Below are 25,922 nucleotides of genomic sequence, written 5' to 3' on the forward strand. Positions count from 1 at the left end.
ACCGATTTCTTCACAGCACCAATTCTATTTCGGACAATAATTTTAGACATGTATATACATGATTCAAATTTAAATAGTGGTCGTAAGAAAACAACGGGTGGGAAGTCATTCATGGCATCTTAAACAACTGAATACATAAGACCATTTTTAATGGGTACATGACGTCTGGAAGCGGTTATTTGGACGCGAGACACTTGCACGCATGCCGTTTGGGCGAAAGAAAATCGGCTGGATCATTACAATCGTTAATTGTCCTTTGATGATAAATTTACGAATACTAAAATGTAGCTGTAATTAATTGTTTTATTTATTTAATGCTTACTCTAATGAACAAAATAATAAAATATGAGTAAAATAAAATATTACATGATATATATATCACAATGATCAGTACACATTACATAGTTATAGCATAAAGATTAAAAAAAAAAATTCGATTTCGGTCGCCTTCACCGGAATCAGCACAATCACGAATTTTTCGAAGTTCCCTGGTAGATGCTCCTAGTTTTGATAATCATCTGGTATCACGATGGGAGCGCGATCGGTTGGCTGCACTGGTACTGAACTTGTAACTCGACGTGCCCGTTGTATGATCTTGTCTGTTGCAGGTTTATTTTGAATGCAAGCACGTGCGGCCACCGATAACTTTTGAAGAGCAACAGTGCGAATCTGACTTGAAAGTTCTTGATTATCGACAGCTCTTCGTTTTAAAGTTTTTATTGTACGAGCAACCTCAATATCTGCAGAATCTGTTCCCTCATGTTCTGTATGTTTGGAAACGATGTGCAAAAAATTATTATCGGTATCGGTGTACACGCTCCCTCGGCACTTGTCCATTTCCCCTCAGAATATTCAGGGTAAAAAATTCCCTACTCGTGCCAGTATCATGGTTGTGCGGAAAAGAAATGATCGGGCTCAGAATTGACGATTTCTATGCCCCATATCCAATCACCATGCAGTATCTGTGAGTCAACCAGGAAGATTCTACGCCAAAATAAGAAGAAACTAAATAGGATGCCGTGATTCAAAATGTGGCAAACTTGCTAGGTAGTCTTAATGACGCTACAGATGAACTTGGCAACCCGTGCAGAGGCCTTGTATCTCTAGGAGGTGCTGGGTGAACCGCCACTGTGTATGGTGCTCCGAAGCAGATGGATAATCACTGTAGACATGGTAACAAAGTTGCTTCGGTACAAAACGACTTCAATTTGCAAGGCGGTATCGACATTGCTACTCTTCTGAATGGCATAGAGTTGTCTTCTTCAATGTAGTCATATCCGTGGAAAACTCTGAGAAACAGACTCTGTAACCATCGTTCAGAGAACACAAGCTAGTAAAAGCAGTTATTATTGTCTGAAAAAATATTACTGTGTGTGTGTGACCGTGTTCACCGATGCTTTTAGGAAGTCACTTTCAACGTTATGATTACGAATTGATTCTTTACACAGATCATGTATATCAATAAATGTTTATTATTATCACAAAAAAATGAGTAACTTTGCCTGGTTTTAATTTATACAAAAATTGCCACGTTTTTAAGACAAATAAATTACACTGGTCGAATGGTCGACGCGTTTCGGCTCTTCAATGGAGAGCCGTCATCAGGACCTCGTGGTCAGAACTCACACGAATGAAGAGTGATGTTTACGTCTGGTCGTCCGAAGAGTTCGCCTTTGTATTTGCTGCGTCCGAGTGGTCTTTGGATGCGAATTGGGGAGCCATCTGTTGTAAAGTGTTGAAAGTTTTTTCACGACTGAGGTTAATAAAGCCTGTCCAAGCTCATGTCCTATTTCGTCAGCATTATCAAGATTTTCAAGTATTTTTTAGTCCCCAATTATCCAGATTCGAACCAACACCGACCATCTCATGTTTTCTCTCGTATTTTCCAGCAGCTATAAAATAGACTGCAGTATGCTCTATATAAATTTAGTAACATTCCAGTATCTTGCTGCGGCCCCGGCTGCACAAAAACCGCTTTTATGGACATAAGCTGGTGGTCACATTAATATGATTGGACTGCACATAAAACAGTGACACAATTTCCTCTTAAGCAAAGTGGTAACGTGTTGAAAATATCATTTTTTTTCCGTTATCAGAAAAAATGAATATTGCTGATTAATCAGGAAGTCTCTCTGCGGTTGGAAGTTATAGTTCAAATAATGATAAAAAAATATATATTTTAATGTAAAGTAGTCTTATCTAGTCACATAGTCTTCTGCTTGAAAGAATTAGCTGTGTCAAAAATATCTACGGCCGTTTGTTTGTCGAATAGATGTCTTTACGGAGAAATTGTCTAATGTCTTATATGGTAATTTGAAATTTCAATGAGAAAGCATACAAATTATTTATTTTGTTTCCTTCTCGAGACCAGAAATTTCAAAGAGAATGAACTATAAATTTCGTACCAATGGAACGTTTTATTGATACATTATTAGCACTGAAATAGTTTAAATTCGAGAATTTTCACTAATGAAGACAGCCAAATAAGAAAAAAAGTAATTCTGTCCCATAAAATACTAGTCAACTGGTCATTTTAAGAATTCAGCACTATCGACAATCTGTTGAATTAACATTTGTATATACACTGAAGAATTACTCGATGTTTTAGAAATATTGGATGTCTAAAAAAACAGTTTTCCGGAGTAGCTCTAGAAAAAGCCCAACGTAAAGTTATCAAACCGTTTTCACTCCATTTTCACTTTCAGAAAATTTAAATACTTGAAAAAATATTTTTCGAATTGCCTTGATAGATTTACAGATCTCTTGAGAATACTTGCGAATCACAATATTGTATCACAAAAAAAACACTAATTTATGTAAGTGAAAAAAAATATATATAGTAGTACGATATATGATACATTTTTTTTCATAACAAATACTGAAATTGAAAATTCAAAGCAAAAATATACAAAGAAAAACTCAAAATAAATTTTTTTCCCGAAGATATATATATATAAACTAGAAGTACATATTCTATAGTAGAATTTACATTGATGAAAGAAAGGAGGATCGTAAAAATACGAGAATATAGTGCGTATAAGCAAGCGTATTACTTGGTATGCCAATCGTGTATGCAATCAGACAAAAAATCTTTGATTTGTACATTTTTTGGGGAGGCTGACCACTGTTCAGCTAGTTCGGTCTTTCAAAGAATTACGATAGCTACCTCTATGGAATATTGGAATAGCTTAATAAATTTGGAGATCTAGTCAACTACTTCATTTGGCGAGTATTCCTAAACTGAACGAAATCATCGACAAATGCAGCCCTATGCGAACTTCGTTTTCATCCATCAACGAGAAGTACGGATCAACAACTCCAAGTGGATGTCTGACAAAGGTGCAGAATTTCATTACGAAGAGCATTTAAATTAATTTTCTGCAACACGTGTAAGGGACCAACATATAATCTCCAACGGAATCTCGTTCCCAACGATTTGATGGGCGATACTGTGTGAATTGTGTTACTGGTTTGTCTGCTTCACGCAGATAAATTGGTGATTGTTAATAACTTTTCGAGCTAAATGTTGATCATCAGTTAAGAGACCAAGCTCCTAGTCATTTTCTCCCTATGAACGACGAGTTCAGGAGAAATGTTCAGTGAAAGGAGATAAACTACATGTTCATCAACCAAGCTCCGATTGCATGCTTTGCCTTGATACATTTGTGTTAGCTGTGGAGACAGTTGTCTGACAGTATACGACCTGTGCCTCCTCGTTAATAAATTTAAATAGCAGTCGTCCTTTTCCGTTTTATACTTTGAATAGTCTCTTTGGCCGGGGTTCCTTCACACATTGAAAGCCTTATGAGCTGACTCAACCGTGACACCATTTTAGGGTCAATGAACAATTCCTTTGCAACTTGCGTCCAAGTTTACAAGCAAAATCCCTTTCCCATAATTTCTAGCAAATTAAACCTGAAACATATGCGTGACATGCAGAATGTCTTAATAATAACTGCTAGGGCTATTGACAACTAAAACCCCTTTGTTTACGAAATTTAATTAAAAGTAATATTAATATAGAAATATACAAGAGCTGACTGTGTTCTGGTCAACCTCATAGTACCAAACAAGCTGCAGAATGTACAGTGTGTGTGTGTGGGAATCCCGCTTATATAACTTTTTTTCCCTTAAAAAACCGTCATGAAAAAACGTGGAGGCGGGAAATCTTGATGAGAATTAAAGCTGGCCATGAAAATTAGTCGTAGCAAGCGAGAAAACGTTCTAAGTAAAAACGTTATAAGCAAGATCGTCTGTAATTAATCTATATACATAGCGTACCACCAGATTATACCACTCTTGATATATTTTCCAAGTTCTTAGTACCACCGTTGGATTTATTTGCGACCAAAAAATTATAATTAACAGATTAATTGATAAAATTCAATTTTAGATGTTCCACCCCCATTAAAGTGTTTACCGTATTACACTTTTGTAGTATCCCCCCCCCCTAAATGTGAGAAAATGACCGGAAGAAGATGGCCAAATATATTGTTCTATCACTTTGGTCCCCCCCGGACGAAATTTCTGGCTACGCCCCTGCCCCCACCATGAAGTGTCTCCTTACAAATGGTAATGAAAAAAAAACAGGTGTTCTTCGTGGCGAAATGAGTCATACAATTGCAGGAATATTTATTCAACATGTTTGAATTTGTATTTTTATTGTAGAGTGCTGACGGTACTTCAAAGTACCACGCCAATTAATTCGCTGTATGCAAACTAATTTTTATAAAAAATATATTTTTTTTATTTCTAAGGACAGAATTAAGGCGACCTACCAAAAAATATACATAATTATTTCATTTTTTCATAATGTGGTACTGAAAGGGTTAGAAAACCTTAATGCTTACCAGAGTAGAAAATGTCGCGTAGATTTTACTCTAGCCACAAGGGATTTTATTATAAATTTTAAAGTTGCCCTGTTTACACTCGGGCATAAGAGCTAGACCTATGCGGTCCCATGTCGAGGTGGAATTGAAGAAAAAAAAACCTAAAAAATTCATTGTTATTATGTCCCTTTATGACTATACAAAGACCCCCCTAGATGTTAGATTGTGTTTTTTGGAGAGTTTATAAGCATAATAGATTATTATAGAGCTCTATTAAACAAAATTTAATATCTAAGAGCTTCCTGCAGTCGTGATTGTTAGAGCCACTAGTACGTGTGCAAACTATACAGCACTAATGAAATATCGAAAAAAACCTCTGGACCGCGAAGGGTTAAGGCGGTAAAAAACAGTAACAACGATATCATACTCAAATAGGTTCCCCCGTACGGCGAATCACATTCGCCGGGTCAAGTAACTCCTACTTAAATAGGTTACTCTAGTTACACACTCACACTATATACATAAACTTTAAATTTAAAAAAAAAAGTGACAAATCGTGCCCAGACAAGTTTTAAATTCAGAATTCAATAACCTGAGGTTGGTCTGTGACTGTTAGGGAGCTATTAAAAGGTCAAACCTCGATTTACGCGGTTATCTGTGAAAAATTCATGGTTCTTGAATTTAGCACAACTCATGAGCGTTACAGGATTATAGCTGAGATGGAAACAATATTTTAATCGTGTGTTCCGGGGAAAAATATATTGCCCATATTCACTCAGATTACCATATACACTCAATCTGAGCCGATTTTTAAGGTGTCTAAAGTAGAAACCGGGGAAGCAGTTTGAAGATGTAAACTTGTAGATTATGACAATTAATTTAAGCCTTAGAATCATTTGAAATCAAGGGCTGGGATGTGAGTCAGGAATTTATACCCTCGAGTGCAAAGGTTCGGTCTCTATGTGAGACCCATGCTTATGTATTTCTCATTAAATGACAGGTGGTTATTCTCACGGTCGTATTCACCGACAGTTTTAACTACAATCGTAAGTGAAAGGAGTTGAGATCCAAACTGATTAGTTAAATTGAGGATTTTAACCAACCTGTGTCGATCTCTAATCCTTTAACCTGCTATTGTAGTTTAAACCGTATCGGTGAATACGGCCGTTAATGATAGAGAACAGAGAATATGATCATCGATATTATATATAAAAGCTTTATATATAAATGAATTAGTGAGAACAACAGTACTAGTCCGAAATTCTCGAGATAATTAAGAGAGTTTTTAAGTTTCAAAATTGTGTATACTACAATCTATTGACTTTGAAAGTAAGCCAACTTACTTTAACTAATTTTTAACTTATTTTAGGCTACCAATGAAGGGAGGCTAGTAGAGTACGGCTCTTAAAAGCTCAATGTTTAGATCAGAAGTCTTCAACCTTTTGCCAGTCGCGAGCACTGTGCTGTACCCATCATCAAAAGAACACCCTTTAACATACGAATGCATATGAAATGACAATTTCAATCCTTTAATGCAATTTCTTCCAAGACGTTTAATTGGAACATTGATCAAGTGCTTGCAAACACGAAATCGGACACGAGAATCGAACTCTGGGTACTTCGGGGGAACACCGTGGAGCTCGCGAGCAACGGGTTGAAGATGTCTGGTTTAGATCTACCGGGTGATTTAGAAAAGCATCGCCAAACTGAAAGGAAAATTGGGGCATACGGTGACACTTCAAATTACATAGGTGCGCAAATGCCATCCAGAGCCGCTACAGGGATATGTATTTGTTGCGTAAAATACATTTAAAGCATCCCCCAACTCAGCAAACATGAAGTCGCAATTCTGACAAAATAAATACGTCACGGCCCACACACTCAGAACACACATTCCGCATGGACTGCGTACATGCACCTCGTACATTCCTCTGTGGTATTTCTAATTAGTACATAGCTGAATGCATGTTCTGAGTATGTGTGGCCGCTAATGTATTTATGTGTTGTCAGAATTGCGACTTCATGCTTGCTGAGTTCGGGAATGCTTTTAAAAGTGTGTAACGTAACAACTCCCTATAGGGTCTCCAGATGGCGTTTGCGCACCTACATTCCTGAGAGATTTTGGATTGTCGTAGGCCTGAATTGCCCTTTCAGTTTGGTGCGGTTTCTCATTTACCCAGAATATTTTTATCGAACCGGTCATAAAAAAAATATATATATATCAAAATTTGGACTCGTACTTGTTCAATTCAAATATTCTATTAAAAATATGTTCAAAGATGGGTCCGAGATCCAACCCGTGAGCTCTGTGGAGGGTAAAAAATCATTTTCCCTCCAAAAATTTTCCATTTTCCTGACAAAATATTTTGGGAAAACACTAACCAACCAGTATTTGTATGTAAACTACACCCGGACTTACAAGTTATCGTCATTCCCACCCATCACGTAACTTCGAGGTTTTACGGTATCAAAAAGATATTCGAATTTACATGTATTGACCAGATACCCACATAGGTCACTTCAACTCATTCTGTTTTGTCTTCCGTTTCATCACTGGTCTTCTCGTCTGAAAAATTGTCTGTTGTAGCAACCAAAAAATTCGTGACACGTTCGCCTTCAATCTTCGTTGCGAATCACGCGAAACGAGAATAGCACCAACACCAAACATGAAAAGAAATATATAAAAAAAACCCAGCTCTCACACAGGATTCAATCAATGTGACGACGAGTCACTTTTATTTTATACCGATGCTTCCCACAAAAGTTTTGCTTTTCCGATTTCTCATTCGGTGTATATTACTACGGTGTGTAAACGCGCTGCTATATTACCACATTAAGTTTTTTTTAACAGCAAACTACATAAATTTCAAAACTCTGAGGTAATTTTTGTTAAGAAAAAATTTCGGACGTTAAATATAATTTCAATATAATAAAAAGGTTTTCAATAAATTTACAGATTCACTCAAACATGCTCATTAACATGATCCGATACAATGTGATTGATGAAACTCACACATAAGCCTATAAGCACATCTTTTGTTATAAATCGAAACTTCGAAGAGAAAACGAAATCGCATGTTGCGTTGTCTTTCATCGATCGGAACAAAACAAAATATTCAGAATGTTTAAATATTTTTCTGCTTTTATTCTTAGGAAATGTTTTGATTCTCGAGGGAAAGAAAACATCCAAATCACAAAGAAAATTCGTTCACGTGAAAATATTTAATGGTTTATTAGTGATATATTTGAATATTCGTCCATATTTCTGGAAGCTCTAGCAGAGAAAAACTTATCAAAAATTGATTTCTATGCTGTAGTTAAAAAAATGGATTCACTCGGAAACGTATACGCTTCGCCCATTCACGAGATTTTTATTCTCACATGAATTAGAAATGCATAAAAGCTTTGAAATATTTTGTTTCATGTACTTTTGACATCAATAACCTTTATATATTCCTGAAATAAATTTTTCTTTCCACGGGGTATTTTTGTGTTAACTCATCGAGAGATAATATCTATAGGCCTAATAATTAACTTACACAAGCTATTCAGTCATCGGACTTTCGTTTTTTTTTAAAATTACAACTAATGACCAAAGAAAATTACAAGTTATGCCATTGTTGAACATTCAGATTCAATTATGACTAGAAAAATGAATTTTAGTTGTATTTTATATTAATGTCACTTTCTCTTATTAAAAATTCTAACAAACAAATTCTTAGCGTTTTTCAGCAATATAAGAAAATATACTCTGATCGAAATTCCCAAATTAAACCTTTGTCTATGAATACCATTTTTTTCAATAGTGAAAAGATCAGTATAAATTTACTTGCTACGTACTTGAGCAGCTGATGATCTAATCTATATTCTCAGGGTATTATCGTAATACATCATTTATTTTAACGATGGATTCAAAACATCTAAATAACAAACGAATGTTAACCACGGATTTTTCAAGTATCTCAGATCATTCAGGCTATGTATCGAGATTGAGATTTATATGCCGTTTTCCGAGTTGATCGATTTTTTGTAATACCTCTTCATAAACGACCACTTAGTTATCAGATCGAAGGAATATCCGATTACATTTGAATTGGATGTAGATCTTGTAAGGGCTTACTGCATAAACTTTCAAATCAAAGCACAAGTTCAATCGAACGTTTTTATAAACTTCATAAAAATTATACCTACATGACACGTTTAACCAGTAAACCCTACAACTTATACCGGAAATTAAAGTTACATATATCGGCGATTGCATTTCTATGTGTACGTAGTTGTAAGTTAAACTGAATATATTGAATGAAATCTTAAAACCTATTTTTGAAAGGAAATGTATTATAGATGATTGATTCAAAAACGCAAACACGTATTGCTTCAGAAGATGAACCAATTTGTCACAAAATTCTCAAACGTGCGCAGAAACGACGGTTTTGTTCAGGTGAGATGTTCTTGCATTGTGCAGGAATCGATTGCCGCTAGCATTTACTGTATAGAGGTATTTTGCACCTTTAAAAAATACGTGCACTACCTATTCAGTTCCGGATCATCCAATTTATAAAACGGAGTCCGTTGAGTACAACAGAAAAAACTTCGTATTGATTTTAACCAAAAAAATTTTACAACTATGCTTCACATTTAAATTTGAAAGCAAGATTTAAATTAAAATTTATAAAACAAAAATTAAGAGTAAAAATGCTACGTGATAGATTGTTTGTTCAATTTTACAGGATTCACGTATCTGTTCTTTTTGTGTATAAAAGCATTTATTGCAATACCTTCTGGCTGAAAACTCGATTCAGAGTTCAAATTTCATCGATATACATATTGTCAGATATGCATGGAGTAAAACCAGGTAAAATTCATTCGAAACTCATTCTACGCTATTTTTTAAAGCATTGGTTTTATGAATAAATTTTTGTTATTGTTCAAAGTATTAACGAATGCACATAAACGCAAAAATGATCACAAGACTACCTAATGTTTCCCGCTCAGGAATTAAAACTGTACAAAACTAGAGTTTATTCGATAGAACTGACAAAACCAATTACACGATTAAATTCCAAATCAAATATAATTTTGCGAATTTCAATATGGATAAATCTTTTACGCTCGATTCCAAATCTCCTATATATATAGCTGTATTCTAAAAACCAATTAAATCAGCACACTTGGAAGCAGATAGAATTTTAAAACGAGTGTTAAAATCTAACCATGTTTTGACATTTTTTGTTCCTACCCATTAGGAAATTACCAAACATTATACAAACATTATATAAATTATAATTGCTCATTTTTTATACGAAAGTAATTCAACATTTATAGCATTTTCTGCTTTTTATAAAAAAAACTTAGCAATTTAGAGTTTTCGATAAGACTGCAGATCCTCCGATTGCAAAAAATTATCTGTATTCAAATGACATCTAGATTTATGTTCCAATAGTCAGCAAGAAAATCCCCATGATGTTACATATGCAATTACTGATATTGCCTCAAATATTTTTGCTATAGCAATTGCTTCGATCCACATGTAAACATTTATAAAATATGTTCCGTAATCCAACGGTGTTGGTTGGTTTTAGGGTCCACCGTTGGGGTGAAATTTTCCGTGAAAAATACTGAAGCCTTGAATGAGCAAAGAAGTTAAAATCTTTCATTTCATTTCAAAAATCAAACAAATGATTAGCAAAATATAAATTATACACAAATTGAGCAGTTCTGTTCTTCTGATCATACCTGATCTTTCTTTGGCGTCGAAAAAATTTTCATAGGTATACCTGAAGTTTGTAGTCTTTTCACTAGTTTCTGCAAGTCATAAGAGCACGAACCATAATTCTCGAAACAAGAACTTAAGCCTCCTTTCATCCCGGTCGCGAACGCTTCTGTATATGGATATGTAGCACTGTTCCATGGAACTGGTGGCATGTTGCTGATATAATGATGGATTCGAACTCCCGGTCGTCCGAACTTCTTGGGATTGGCACCTATTTCGCAAACGACTCTGGATACGCAGAACTTCCGATCCATGCTTTGTGCGACAGCAAATAATTTCTCCATCTGCTGTTTTTCTTCATGCGATGGGTGATCTCTCTTGACGCGAACTTGTGAAGAGGGAGGAATAAGACCATAGCGGCGTGCAAGTTCATCAGCATCAACTTCAACAATATCGTGATACACACTATTTGCTTGTCGACGACCTATTCCTTGGTCACTCACTCCGCGAAACCCACTAAGTTGATAGAGAACATCAGCCTGACTGCGGAATTTATGGCCAAGCCCCGAAGCTAAAAGAGCATTTCTGAAAATCGGATGGGAGGCATAATAGCCTGCAGCCGCGAGCGTTGCAGAATCTACACGAAACGGTAAGTATAAGAGCATAAGTGTCAAAATAAAAGCCATGCTGGAACCTAGAAAACGTTCAGCTTCTTCAAAATACACTTCAGATTGTAAAAATCAGGCAGAATCGGCTATATAGCTACTGAAAATACAATGACTGGCGGACTTGAAATCACACTCCGAGATTTCACAAAAAATGAAAAAGATACATCGCCACCTGCGTTAGTAGTTGAGGATCAAGATAAAAAAAACATTTTTTCAACGATCAACGAGTGTCTCGCTGCAGTGTTGAGCATTGTCAGAACGCGCATGCGTGAGTGTCTTCGGCTGTAACGCTTGGCAACTTACCGCCAAACGCTCGCTATTTTCGACTACTTTATTAGTAAGTACACCTATAGGCCGAACTTCGTTCGGACTCGGCCCCTTCGTTGTGATCGCACGTCGCTTCGCTCCTCGGGCCGATAGAGGGGCCCTACCCCCGAACCTGAAAATATTGACTCTGTTTTCACCACAACCGGAATGCATCTGGCGATTGGTGATGTAAATGAATCCCATTCAACCTGTGCAATGGTTAAAAAAAAGTAAATTTTATTGAAATAAAAAATAAATTTAAAATCTCTTCCACACACATTAAAATACGAAGATGGGAATGAGGAAAGCCTCAACCGTGATTGTGGGACTCAAACCCACAATTTTCGCTATGTGAATCTCACGCTTTGACCACTGTACTAATTGTAGATACCAAACCTTTGTAGAATTAAGTATACCCATTATATTAAACGTCACCAGGCAATATGTTGGCGCCAACCAACAGTCGCCAGAAAAGAACGCGCCAATCACGCGCATGCGCGTTCTGACAATGCTTAACCTGCACAACACTGCAGCGAGACACTTTCTTTTTTCACACCAGCACGTCACGTGATCGAATTTGACCTTCAGTCCATTTATACAGGGCTTTTAGCTACCTGGCATCGGGTGCCTAAAAAGAAGAGTGAACTCGTCATCCTTCATCTTTTGACAAAAGACTGGTTTGCCGCTTCAAGTGAACTCTATTCGTTGTAAAAAGAACAAGGTAGGGAACAGTTGTTGGCTATAGCGATAGTACTGAAGTCGCACTTCGGTCAGACGGATAAGTAAGCCCTAGGATTACATCTGGCTTGGGATTACAAGGGCTCCTTGTAATCCCAAGCCACGGCCTACTCAATTCAAGGCCAACGAAGCTAGACATCATGTGAATATATTCGCCCGCACCTCAGGCATGGGCGATTCCATGTATTTGGTCACGTGACACATTCCGGCTGACGCGTTGGGGATGAACATAGGGAATATATATTCGTAAGGAATATAAATATTGCTGTTATTTATTATAATCGTAAGGAATATATTCCATAGGTCGGACGGATGAAGTCACGTGATCTCTAGCTGGCTTGTGTTGAGTTGGCCGATATCTAAGCTGACTATTCCGCCATCTGTGAGTGAAGTGTGATGTCAGTATAATCGCTATAGTCAATCGCTGTTCTTTATCCTGCTATTTTTTAACGATTAGATGTCACTTTGAACAGAAAACTTATTTTGTCGCTCCAATATGGAAGATGATGAGTCTGCCCGTCTCTCTAGTGTCTAGGTGCCTTAGGATGGATGAGTCAGCCTATGGTTTTAAGAAAACTATTTCTCTCTCCCTGAATATACATAACAAAATATAATTTTTAAACACCGTTAATGCACCTAAACAACAAAATACATCCTTATACAAACATTTGTGCCATGTGGGCGGTCGCGTGGACTTTCAATCTAAGAAAGACACATATTTTATTTCACACGAAGGGACAGACTTTATTTACACGCTATATTTTAGACAGAACAAGAAATGAGCTGAGTGATAAAACTGTAATCATTGGTGTACGGGGGGTTCTAACCTCCCCCCCTTTGAGCCGAGATTACAGTGTTATTTTGTAGGGAAAACCCCATCCTTCAGAAAGGAAAAAAATTTAAACTCCTCCCCCCGAGAAAATCCTGCTTACACCCATGACTCTAATGATCAATTGATGGCGCTTCGAGCACGTACAATATCAATTATCGCTCTGACGGTCGCTCTGGGATAGTGGCTTCCTTCTTACCGCACGTGTCGGCGGTGACGTCACAGACCAACTCCAGTAAGCGAGCGAACACTAATGCAGGAAGTACAAGGTTGAGATTCATATGGATGATACAAAAATTTAGCAATGAAATCATAGGCGGAGATTGACATGGAAGTCTGGGGGGGCAAGGTCATTATTGCTGGGGGGGGGGCACGATGATAATGATGTCAATTCATCTATACATATATACATTAGATCAGTCGACTCCACGTTTGACTCTGGGGGGGGGGACAATGCCCCCACGCCCCCCCCCCGTATCTCCGCCCATGAATGAAATAATAAGTACATGTACATATGCACATAAATATGTGCAAGAGGTTGGAATTCAATATTTTGCAAAGAGAACGAATGAATGAAAAATATTAACGTAGACGATATAAACACATTTGCACGGATGCGAACAATAATGTCAATAAACACATATGCAAGGATGTAAAGACACAATGCGAGAGTGGAAATAAGTGTAAAGACATGTGCAATCATAAATAAGAAACAAATCTCGTTCTGGAAAATGAACTCTTCATCCATAACGAGTTGTTGCTCTGGCGGACTCTGGACTATTAGCGCCCTCTTTAGAACCAATACTATTTGGTAGTTCGGACACTGCAGGTGGTTCTCTGTCGTCTATTGTGAAAGCAGGTTTGATTCTGTCAATAGAGACTGAGATGGATTTATCATTCACTTTGATTATAAAAACTTCGTTTCTTTGCACTACAGGATAAAGTCCAGTGTAGGGTGCACTTAATGCAGGTCGAACTTTGTCTACGCGTAAGAACACATGAGAACAAGATTTTAAGGAAGGATGAATATAAATCTTGAGAGTATTCTTATGAAATGGAAAAACAGGTGATAAGTTTCTCTTGAGCGAAGACAGCTTTGATGCATAGGTAGCAGCATCTGGCGCAGATTTGGACACCTCGTCAGACAGCAAGTCAGATGGCGACCCCGCAGAGTAGTTCTACACACCAGTTCGGCACAGGTAGCTTGAAGATCATCCTTGAAAGTGGATCGTAGACCCAGGAGGACTATGGGAAGTGATTCTGTGCATTTGATGTTATCGTGAGCAATGATGACACTTTTTAGGGTGCGATGAAATCGCTCGACCAGACGATTAGCAATCGGATTCTATACAGTGGTTCGTATTTGATCTGTTCCCAGAAGTGTTGTGAGCTGCTGGAGGAGATGAGATTCAATTGAGTGGCACGATCTGCGGTCACTGTTGAGGGATAACCAAACCGACTGATACAAGAATCGAAGAATTATTTGCAGATGGTTTCGGCGCGTATGTACGGTATCGGTGTCCCTTTGGGCTATCTTGTGAATCTGTCTATCATGGTGAGACAGTAGATGTTCCAGTTTGATGGTGGATAAGGACCTATAATATCAATGTGAACATGTGAAAAACGAGCGTCGGGAAGTGCTAAGGTACTCAGAGGAGCTTTCGTATGACTCTGAATTTTCGATCGCTGGCATGATTGGCAGCAGTGGGCCCAAGCTTTGATGTTTTTGTTAATGTTTGGCGACACATATCGGGAGCAAATGAGGTTTTTCGTTACAGCGAGTCCGGGATGCGATAGATTGTGAAGGTGAAAAATCAGCTTACGATAGGGAGTCTGGAACGAAAGGTCTGGGTGAGTCAGTTGAAATGACACACCATAATTCTCCATCTGTTAGATGACATGGTTTCGGTTCCAGCTGTAGAAATGTGTTGTTGCCCTTCAAAATTTCTTTCAGTTCCGGGTCGCTTGTTCGAGATTCCCCAAATTCTTTGAGATGACCTTCTTCACTGACGTCACGAGCTTCGCGCTGAGGCCTTCTTCTATAGATGGTGTAGGCTGTGTTGATGGATTTTTAGTTTCGACACATTTTTATTTACGTATAAAAAATGAAACAAAATGCATTATTTGGACAATCTCTCGCACCCCCTAGTTCACTGACACGACCCCCCCTAGGGAGTCGTGACCCACACTTTGGGAACCACTGCCTTAAATGATCTTTTGTGCTCTAAATAGCATAACTGTATCCTAGGTTTCGCTGACATAAGTCTATTGGATTTAGCTTAAACCTCTTAATATGACCAGTTCAAGTATAACTTAAATATACATGTGATGAATTAAGATTATACAGATGATTAAATAAATAAATAAATATATATATATATATGACTTTTATGAATTATATCATAGTCGATTTTTTTTTTTGAATTTATAGCCGAAGCTGCTTTAAAAGATTTGAGTAAGAGAGAAGAAGAAGAAGAGGAACCAGCGGTACGCAACGTGAGATACTGGGCTAACCGAAGTAAGAATACTCTGTTTGCATGTATAAAGTTGTGATGATATCATGTTTAACGGACACTTACAGTAACTGGGGAACTCAATTACATATTCTTGATTTTTTATATTCTGTTTAATGGTAAATTAACTAACCTGTTGAATTAAATTTTCAAATTAATGAAAACAATACTTACAAGATTCTGAGAACCTATAGTCTAGAAATTATTTTGTTTAAATACTCTCAATGTAATCTCCACTTGTTTTGTTCACCAAAAGAACAGAAAAAAGTAAAAATGTCATGCAGGGTGCACAGGAATTTTATTTAGTAACAGAAGGAACGTAGAAAGCTACAGTTATGCAACTTAGGTAACCGTGCAGTTACTTGACCACGCCCAATCCGATACAACAAACAGCAGCACGAAAAATAACAATTTGAGGAAAATATATAAATTAAAATTCTTATACAGCCCCTAATAGAAAAAAATCAATGCACCTTTTTGACCTAGAAATTGCACCTTTTTCTGTTGTACCGTAAATAATTCGTCCCGTAACATTTAAAGAAAAATTTATCTCGGTAAATTTTAAGTAATAAAATAACTAAAGAAGAGTAACCTATCTGTGATTTTTCATGTGTTAAAGTTTTAAATGTAACTGGAACCCTCTAATTTTATTTTTCTATTTGCTCGGACTTGTTGTTTCTCCCTTCTGTAAGACAACATTAGGGGAATGCCAACATTCAGGGTGTTTCAGAAAGGACTCCCTAATTTTTATATGATATAGCTTGGAAACCGTGATACATAGAAAAATGAAACTAGTAGTTTGTGTTTAATAGGCAGGCTTGGAATTTCGAATACGTCGGTTTGTGAAATTAGTTACAACTGTGGTTAATATCTGGCATGACAGTTCTCTAAACAGTAGTTGAGTGATATTGTCCTTCGCAAACGTTGGTCAAATCACTTTGCGATGTATTCGAAATGGTTGCCTTGCCTAGTAAGGGCATGACCATAAGTGCCAGAATCCTGGGTGGGGGGTGGGTGACACTATTTCAGACTCCCTAATAAATTTTCTGAGGAGGGTAAGCCCCCCCCCCCCAATAATTAATGAATATGCAATGCAACGTTACCTTCTCCCTCCTACATACGGGCTTGAGTCCCGTATTTACGGGATGAATGAAAACTTTCAGCCCCCTCAATGTTTTCTTCATGTTGCACCTCTGGACATGACAAGAGTGAAGAGAGTGGAGTTTAAAGTCCCTTTCCTGTAATAGATACGTATGCCTCACAGATGGACTGACTGCTCAAGCTGATACAGCGAGAACTTTTGTGTTATGAACAATGACATATTCAAATAGCTGCACAGAGAAATTTGTAAAACAAGATGACTGTGGCACCACCTATTAGTTAAAATTTTATATTATTCTGCAAAACAGTATATTTGAAATTCTCCAAGCCTACCCAAGAAACATATCACTTGTTCGATCTATCACTATTTCCAAGTTATATTTCAAAGTTAGGGAGTCCTTTGTGAGTCCTTTGTTACCAAGTACGTGTATCATATGTACATCAGTGGGAGATTTTGTGAGTGCGAATTTTTTTTCTTGCACAGCGTAGAACGAACATTGGTGTAACGATGTAGTCTTGACTGTTTTTTTGTTCACCGATAGGTTATATTGGATAGACACTTATTACTTCAACATTGACGCAATCAACCGCGATTCCTGACGGAATTTCAAGCCAGAATTGGCCATGCCAGTCGTCTTTTCTAGCCCATCGAAAAAAGTCCTGTGGATATGTTGTCCTACTTTATTTACATATTCTGGTTCTTCATGAAATGGAGATTAATAAGAATTTTATGTAATATAGCATGCGATATTGATTTTCAAATTGGGGTGCGCTATTTGCAAACTCAGAAGAAATACGGAGACAGTTGCAAAAGTGACAAAAGTCAAGCATTGAGGGCCAAATAGAAATTCTCAAGTTGAAAAATCCCCCCACCAAATTATTATTTTACGTGTAACGTTTTTGTTGTATCTAAGGCTTGGTAGTTTTTTCTGTACAAATACAAACACAAAGGCCACAACAGGCAAGTGCCCAACGAGGTGACTGAAAAAAATGTTCCCATTAAAAATATGGATTCCAAATATAACCAAAATACCGCACCCCAATATAAAATCACATATTACGAAATAAAAACTAATAATTAAGATATATAGAACTTATTATATATATTATATATATATAAGAACAAGATATAGAGAAAACTGGATGTTGTGAAGATAATAATTATTATTTAAGATGTTGATTTTTTAAAGGAAGGAAAAAAAACTCATCTCTGCCGGACGAGTGCTCTCACCACTAAGCTACAGAAGAGACAGAGATTTCGGAGAACCCAAATTAGATAGATGATTGGAGCGTATATGTGCCGAACGGGACCGTGCAATGGACACTGATACGATCGGCTAATAGCTCATGAACGACAAGCCACCATTTAACAAGTGGGGAGCGACATCATGATGTCATATATATATATATAGCCATCTGGTGGCATAGTCCATGAGCTATTTGCTGATCGTATGTCCATTGCACGGTCCCGTTCGGCATATATACGCCCCAATGAAGGAAAACCCGGGAGCCGACCCGGGTTCGGCTCTCGGTAGCCTTCCCGAGATGAGTTTTTTGCTTCCTTAAAAAAAATCAACATCTCAAATAATAATAAATATCTTCACAACATCCAGTTTTCTGTATATCTTGCGTTAACAAGTGGAGAGCGACATCCATGTCATATAATAATTAATACTATACAGCAGCGGTTCTCAACCGGTGCTCCGCGGAGCCCTTAGGGCTCCCAAGGGGCTCCGCGGCAGCTCGAGAAAAGTACAAAGAAAATAGTAAATTTGGAAAAAATAATTATAAGTATTTTTGAATAATAATAATATTAAATCGAGTAACTTTGATGAATGAATGAAAAATAGGCCTGCGGGGCTCCCCCACAGAAATTGTATACCAGAAAGGGCTCCCCGAGTCAAAAAAGGTTGAGAACCGCTGCTATACAGGGAGTCCTGTAAGTGGGAGCACGTTCTTTATCTCATCAACCGTCCGTCGTAGAGGTATGTGATTTCAATTTAAAAAATACTCTCAACAGGCGTTTAATAATTACCCTGTACCAGTTTTCAGAGTGAAAATGCAGTATGCAACAAAATAAAAAAAATCTTCATTTTCACACAGATCCCGTGTGCTCAAGACCCTAATTACTAAGTTGTTTTCCTGTATCTTCTGATGCCAACAAAAGAAATTCCATGTTCCAAGTGCAATATTCACAAAGATATTCGAATTCGAAACACGGAGGAAATTCGGGGAAGAACAGCGTTAAATGCGGAAAACCCGTTTTACCCGCATTTAACGCTGTAATTACCCAAATTTCCTCCGTGTTTCGAATTCGAATATCTCTGAATATTGCACTTAGAAACATGGAATTTCTTTTGTTGCCATCAGGAGAGACAGGAAAACAACTTAGTAATTAGGGTCTTGAGCACACGGGATTCGTGTGAAAATGAAGATTTTTTTTTATTTTGTTACACACTGCATTTTCACTCTGAAAACTGGTACAGTGTAATTATTGAACGCCTGTTGAGTATTTTTTAAATTGAAATCATATCTCTACGACGGACGGTTGATGAGATGAAGAACGTGCTCCCACTTACAGGACACCCTGTATAATACACTGTCAATAAAAAGGAATATGGTTGTCTTATCTAAGTAAAGATAACTTCTCGATTTATCGCACAATGTTTATCGTCCTTTTTTAAACGTGTGAAAATTGTGTTAGAATTTACGAACCCCGGAGGGAAGCTATTCCATTTTCTAACAGCCCTATTACGGAAAAACTCTGTCGTGAGGCCGGATCACGACACAATCAAATTAGAAAAAACGAAAATAAACAATACAGATTGAGTATACTGAGGCGACATTATTACGATGTTCCGCAATTAAATTTTAATTATTTATTAAACTTCAAAATAATTAAGCTTCACACAAACAAAATATAAACGTATCATTTTTAATTGCTTAATCTGTGATGTCGGTCGTTGTATAGGAAATCAATTAGAACAAAAAAGTAAGTTCATATTAAGGAAAAGATCATACTAAAAAGCAGCTCAAATAGAAATCATAATAAAAGCTAGGATAACCTCAGCAAAAGCCACTCAATATACAAAAAAAAAAAGCACAACACTCACCCATCATCATCCCCTGCCCTTGGAAGCACCCCGTGGCAGGAAGATTCTTATATTCTAATTATATTCTAAAATTCATCACATTTATTAATTGAATTTCCAAGCAATTCAGGTCAGCCCGGCTGGAAAGGACCGGATCTCCCTACTATAAAAGTTCCCGCCAAGAAGTGTGTGATATACTTAGATTTAGAGCGATCTGACAGAGATGCTATTTTCTGATTGGTCAATGGGGATCACGCGTTACTTCTGGAATTTCATCCAAAAGTGGGAACGAGACAGAAGAGAAATGTTTATAATGTGGCGGCAGTCACCAAGTGAAAAATACAAGTCAGTAAATGAACTTTCAAAGGCTTTCGCCGAAGATAAGAAGTAAAGGCAGGACTCAGCCAAAAGAGACAAAAGGAAAACAAGTGTTCAATTCTATGATTCATTAAAAAAGGAATTTTTAAATACTTATATAGTGGTAAAACGCGCTCTCACAACTCCCTGAAACACCGCGACCTGGAATTGCCCTTTACTAAACGATACTGGTATCCCCTTGTCGAAGCAGTTGATTGACGGTGCATCGATAACCCTTGGTCCATCTCATCCGACCCGTTGAAAATTTTAAACACTTCGATCATACCCCCCACGTCATCTGTTTCCTCCAATGTAAATATATTCAAGAAATCAAGTCTTTCTTCATAGCTCAAACCTTGTGTGGCCACGTAGCTCTTCTCTGCACCTCCTCCACCAAGTCTATGTCCATATGTAGGTTTATCTAAGTTACATTGTGTGGTAGATCTCTCCGTTTGAGAATTATTCGAATTCAAAGGGACTTTCCTATGCAATTCTTTATGTAAATTTATGATAATTCACTATATCTGTAAATGATTTTAATCAACGATATCCACTTTGAATTCATCCGTAATAATTAAGGAACTACTCGGTACATCATGATTCACAAGTAATGATGATAAAACGCCTTTTACAAATACCATATCTTCACTTTCAATACAAAGTCGTCTTTTATCTTGCACTTTCCCAAAATGCAATAAACGCCTCAAGTATGTTACACGTTCGTTTGAATGTGTCAGAAATTATTAGAAGCATGCTACTCACATAAGCGCATGAATAAAAGAGCGATATTCAACGGACGAGTTCATTAGAAAACGTCAATTACTTTCCGAAACATGTAAATTAATATCACGAATACAATGCGTATAATTATGTCGAGAAATCATTAAGGAATTTTGCGAAACCAGCGCGTGGGCTAATTATTCAGATTTCACTGAAATTATTTACGCAAAAATCGATATGTTGAAGCGAATGAAGACTAATACATACGATAAGAATTTACTCTCCCAATAAATTGGGTGCAATTATTCTTGAGCTTTTCACATTTTTTTGCCGCGTAATTGGTCTCAAGTATTAAATATCGTATTCAAAAGAGTAATTCATTGCATGTTAATATACATGATGGAACTAAGATAGTTATTGGAACTGCAATTTTTTTTAATGCATTTCTCGAAAAATAAACGAATAATTATAATTTGGGAAGATAAGTAAAGAGAAAAATATAACACATTATTTTCTGGTGTGGGATTACGTTATGAAATATGCGATAATTATTTGTAATACTGACTAGTGACAGTTATTGATCTAGGCGTACGCATTCGTATTTTCGATTTAATGTATGTTATAAACTGCAAATTATATGGACTCTGCATTGGTGTACTGTACTTTGGTGTTAAAGCTCTTGTATGGTCACACAACCCTTATTGTTAGTATGTGTGTATGCGTTTCTGTATGTTTCAGCTATGTATTCCAAATATATAGAGAGAGTTCATGCGAAATGCTATGGGAATGGAATAATTGTGAGAATGTAAATTATGCACGTATACAGCGTGTCCAGGAAGTCCCTACCCAAACCGTAATGAAATGATGCATAAATATTATGGTATACTGACATTTTACACATATAAATTATTATTTTTTACACATATAAATAGTATTTTCCCAGGATCCTGCAATGGGCATATCTATAAAAAAGTTTGTTCATGCAATAATATGACAAACAACAAATTTCATCACAGTACGACAAAAACTGAGCGAAATATTTAATTTCAAAATTTGTAAGTTTTTTATTTTTAATGTTTGGAAGTCATATTTTCAGCTGTTTTTGAGAGGTCGGTGCAAAAAATATGAATTAGAATGGTTAGAGTTCGATTTTTTCCCCTGTAATATTCACTCTCTGTCTTTCTTATATTTTCAGAAATATATTACATAGTGATACCTCGAGTAAAGTGTTTAATTCATTCCTGAAAGTTAGTCGTATCATGAAAAGCTCATATTTTTTAAGTTGGGATTACACTATGAAAGTTTGATGAAAGTTCTTTTATAAAACTTGAAAAATGCAACCAATCAGCGTATCGGTTACATTTGAGCAAATGTAACCAATACGCCTATTGGTTGTGTTTTCAAGCTTTGTAAAACATCTTTTGTCAAAGTTTTATAGTGTAATCCCGGCCTTAATATAAAATGGAGATGTCTGTAATTCGTTTTACATCACAAGTACAATGTGGTTTATGCAAAATAAAAGTCACATTTAGCTTGCAAGACAAGTACCCGAACAGTCCAGCAATTGCGGTTGCCGTTTAAAAATCTTGAGCTTTCCTATCTCGGGCGAACTTTTTCTCGTACTTTTAATTCACTCGAATATTTGTAGCAAATCTTGCGAATATTCACGCTCAAGTTGAACCATTTTTTGCGAGTATTTTTGGCTGGTAAATTGGACTACTCGTCAATCGAGACATTTCTTGCCCGAGGTATCATTTTTCTTGAAAGAATATTTTTTTATACCTCTCTTGTTCATCTGCATATTAGCACAGAGAATATACTGTTATTTATATGAAACCATATTTTAAATTACATCTTTTCTTTATCTATAATTAGTATTTTTTTTCAACAGTTACCCAAGTTTTTAGAAGTGTAACAACTTCAGCTAAAACTAGGAAAAACAGTTTTGGTTCTCTTTTTTCGTCAATAGGTGAGTGACATTTCATATTTTTACGGAATGTTAGACATTCATCATATTTGTGTGATACGTACCGTAAACTGGGGTAACTTAAGAACAAAATAATGTTCTGGGTCCAAGAGAATTTACATTATTGTAGAAAATATTAGTTCTGGCGTGGGCCGGTGTCAGATGAGCACGGGATCTAGTGCTATAATGATGAGAAGCGAGTCTTGGGGTTATAAATGGCATTACTTGTGTGGGCATGGAGTTTAATTGTTTTGAACATGATAATGGAAATAAAATAATCGTATAGAAGAGAGACTGGTAGTATATTATACGAGAAAAAGGATTGGTCAATTGAGATGGTTTGGTTAATATGCAATTATGTGTAAAAATCTCCTCTGCAGAACACAAAGTTTATTTATACTGTTATCAGTGGTCCTGCCTCAGACCAGGTAACAGTAAGAGAGAGACGGGAGAATCATGGTATTCTAAAGTAGCAACTTGATTTTAAATGGGAGAAGAAAAGAAATCTCAGTGATTATTCCGATTTTCTGGCTGACAGTTTTTCTCAGCTGATTTATGTGCTCATTTCATTTGAGGTGAGGTGTGAAATGCACTCCAAGAAATTTAACAGATGAACTATAATCAATGCAGGCATTATTAACTTTGAGAGGTGGAAGATCTGTGGGGATTTTCTCATTAATTTAAGAAACAAACTTTAAGAAAAAGACCATTTTTTCATTGTAAAACTTCTGTAGAATTTTTACAGGCTAGTAATATTGGGGTAAAAATCAGACAAGTGTACTGATATAGCTTTCAGAGTAGAAGAAAAGGCTTGTGCTAAAGTTATCCCGGAATGCGGCGTAACTTTAGGACAACAGAATTATGTGTCTCTCCTTATTTATTCTATAAATAATTTTAAATGATCGGGCACGGTAAGCAAGCTGAGAGTTGTAGCTATATTTTCCCTCAGAAATCATGTTGTTTTACCACTCACAGTACGAATACCATATTCAAAAATGTGCAGTTCTTGTACTAAAGTTACTCCGGTTTACAGTATGAAATAAGATCGAGTTGATTAATCAAATGAATATGAATAAATCCAATGATATCAAAGTTTACCAGTTTTTTCTCTCTTTCCAATAATTATCCCGTACGATATGAATACCAGTGTGTTCCTCACATAGTATTCATTTTTATTTACTTTATATGAGGTGTCTTCAACCTTTCAGTCATTACGGGATTTTACGAAACTAAAGAAGCCCGCGAGCGTCAAAACTGTGTGGTAAAAGATTTAAGACGATATCTAGATTCTCGAGGACTTAATGTAAGTGGTGTCTTAACGAGTGGACCCATTGGGCACAGCGAGTCAAACAGAAGCCCTTAAATTATTGATGAATTTCTTTTATTCTGAAATTACTTTTTCCATTAAGTATGAGTTTTCATTAAATTTAGAATAATTTTTTTTATTGTATATGATTTTTCATTATAATTCTAAAACTATATCTTTCACGAATACTATAAATAATTTTTGGACCACATTCAGAGTAGTTCTTAAATTATTTCTTTCATTAAAGTGTTTTTCAGCATTTCCGTAATCATATATGACTTTTCGTCGGCAGGCCACGAAAAGCTCTTCGGGTCCATGAAAATCCATTTGCATAGGGCCGGCGCCAGGCTTAAGGTGACGAGTTAGCCACCTAGGGTGGCATGTTTACAGGGGCGGCAATTTTTGTCAGATTTGTTATGACGGTGCTTTTTTCACTTTTTTCGAAAAATTTCTCACTCCTCAGTAGCTCACTCATTCCCTCACTCACTCGCTCATGGACTCAGTAGTCGCTCACTCATTCACTCACTCACTCCCTCGCTCACTGACTCAGTAACTCAATCGCTCACTCCTTCGCTTACTGACTCGCATCGAACTGTTGTCGGTGAATTTTCCGGTGGTGAATTGTTTGTGGGTGAATTGCATGGCGGTGAATTGTTGGCGGTGAATTTTCCGCAAACCATCATAGCCACACCTAAAAATCGGTTTTTCCGTGGGTTGAAGCTGCGTAGAGCTGTGAGTGTGGATCAAAGCGTATTAAGTCTTTAATACCCTTTGAGGTGGATCCGATTTAAGGTATGGTCAGATAGCGCACAGCGTATCGCTTTCTCCGTGCTTAGTCAAGGAGATTATTCATCTTACATACATGAGACAGTTGGAAAAACATCGCTATTGGTGCTCTGAGTCGAATTTGCAACGGCAAATGTTTACTAGTGAGCCATTAGTCTGATTAATTTGAAACAGTTGTTCGATGATACTTTATAAGGTTTTATTTCTGCGCGAATAAAATTCATAAACAATTCAATTTTTGCACAACAAGAATCATAATACGACAGATACGGAAAACTGGCTGAGTGAGGAGATATCGATGTTTCAGGAAAAAGGAAAATTCATCTCTGCCCTCACGGGGACTCGAACCCCGGACGAGTGCTCTACCAACTAAGATATGAAGACAGATAGGCTTGCCCCCCCTTGGAGCGTAGGTATATGCTGAATGGCTCCGTGCAGTGGACGGTGGCAACATTCTGCTAATAGCTCGCAGATGACATCATGGCCATCAGATGGCGGTATATGACGAAAGACGTCACCCTCCCCCTTGTTAATACTACAGATACGGAAAACACGGCATATACATACGCTCCAAGGAGGGGAAATTATGTCTTCATACCTTAAGCCAGGTTTTCCTAGGAGCAGGTTCCTACAGCGCGTGCAGCGTGAAAACGCTGATTGGTCAGAAAAACCTGAATTTCCGGTTTTTAACCAATCAGCGTTTCACGCTGCACACGGCGCAGAAATTCTACTCTTAGGAAAACCCGGCTTTAGTTGGTACAGCACTCGTCCAGCAAACGAGAGGGAAGAAATGAACTTTCCTTTCCTGAAACATCGATATCTCCTGACTTAACCAATTTTATCTGTCATATTAACAAGGGGGATAGTGACGTCTTTCGTCATATACCGTCATCTTCGTGCTATTAGCAGAATGTTACCATCGTCCATTGCGCAGAGCCATTCAGCATATACCTACGCTCCAAGGAGGGCCAGTCCTTTCTGTCTTCATATCTTAATTG

At 37.0% G+C, this 25,922-nt stretch overlaps 2 protein-coding genes across 2 annotated transcripts in view; one reads left to right on the forward strand and one right to left on the reverse strand.

Moving 5' to 3' along the window:
• The window catches only part of LOC149085448 (A-type potassium channel modulatory protein KCNIP1-like), a 209,016-nt gene that overhangs the window by 52,002 nt on the left and 131,092 nt on the right, over positions 1-25,922 (forward strand). Inside the window, exons 2-3 of the mRNA XM_089233463.1 lie at positions 15,515-15,601; positions 22,758-22,835. Of these exons, the coding sequence (XP_089089589.1) occupies positions 15,515-15,601; positions 22,758-22,835 (165 nt within the window). The remainder of the gene's footprint in view (positions 1-15,514; positions 15,602-22,757; positions 22,836-25,922) is intronic.
• Positions 9,787-11,434, reverse strand: LOC149085449 (uncharacterized). Its single transcript, XM_089233462.1, has one exon. It carries the CDS (start codon positions 11,226-11,228, stop codon positions 10,560-10,562), a length of 669 nt encoding a protein of 222 aa, XP_089089588.1. The 5' UTR covers positions 11,229-11,434; the 3' UTR covers positions 9,787-10,559.

Source organism: Pholcus phalangioides, unplaced genomic scaffold (genome assembly GCF_987345545.1).
Source record: "Pholcus phalangioides strain wild (caught in Gottingen) unplaced genomic scaffold, Ppha-v1.0 ptg000007l_1, whole genome shotgun sequence".
Taxonomy (NCBI): Eukaryota; Metazoa; Arthropoda; class Arachnida; order Araneae; family Pholcidae; genus Pholcus; species Pholcus phalangioides.

Coding starts and splice junctions, on each gene's coding strand:
- LOC149085449 (XM_089233462.1), bottom strand. CDS start 11,228: ATGGCTTTTATTTTGACACTTATGCTCTTATACTTACCGTTTCGTGTA.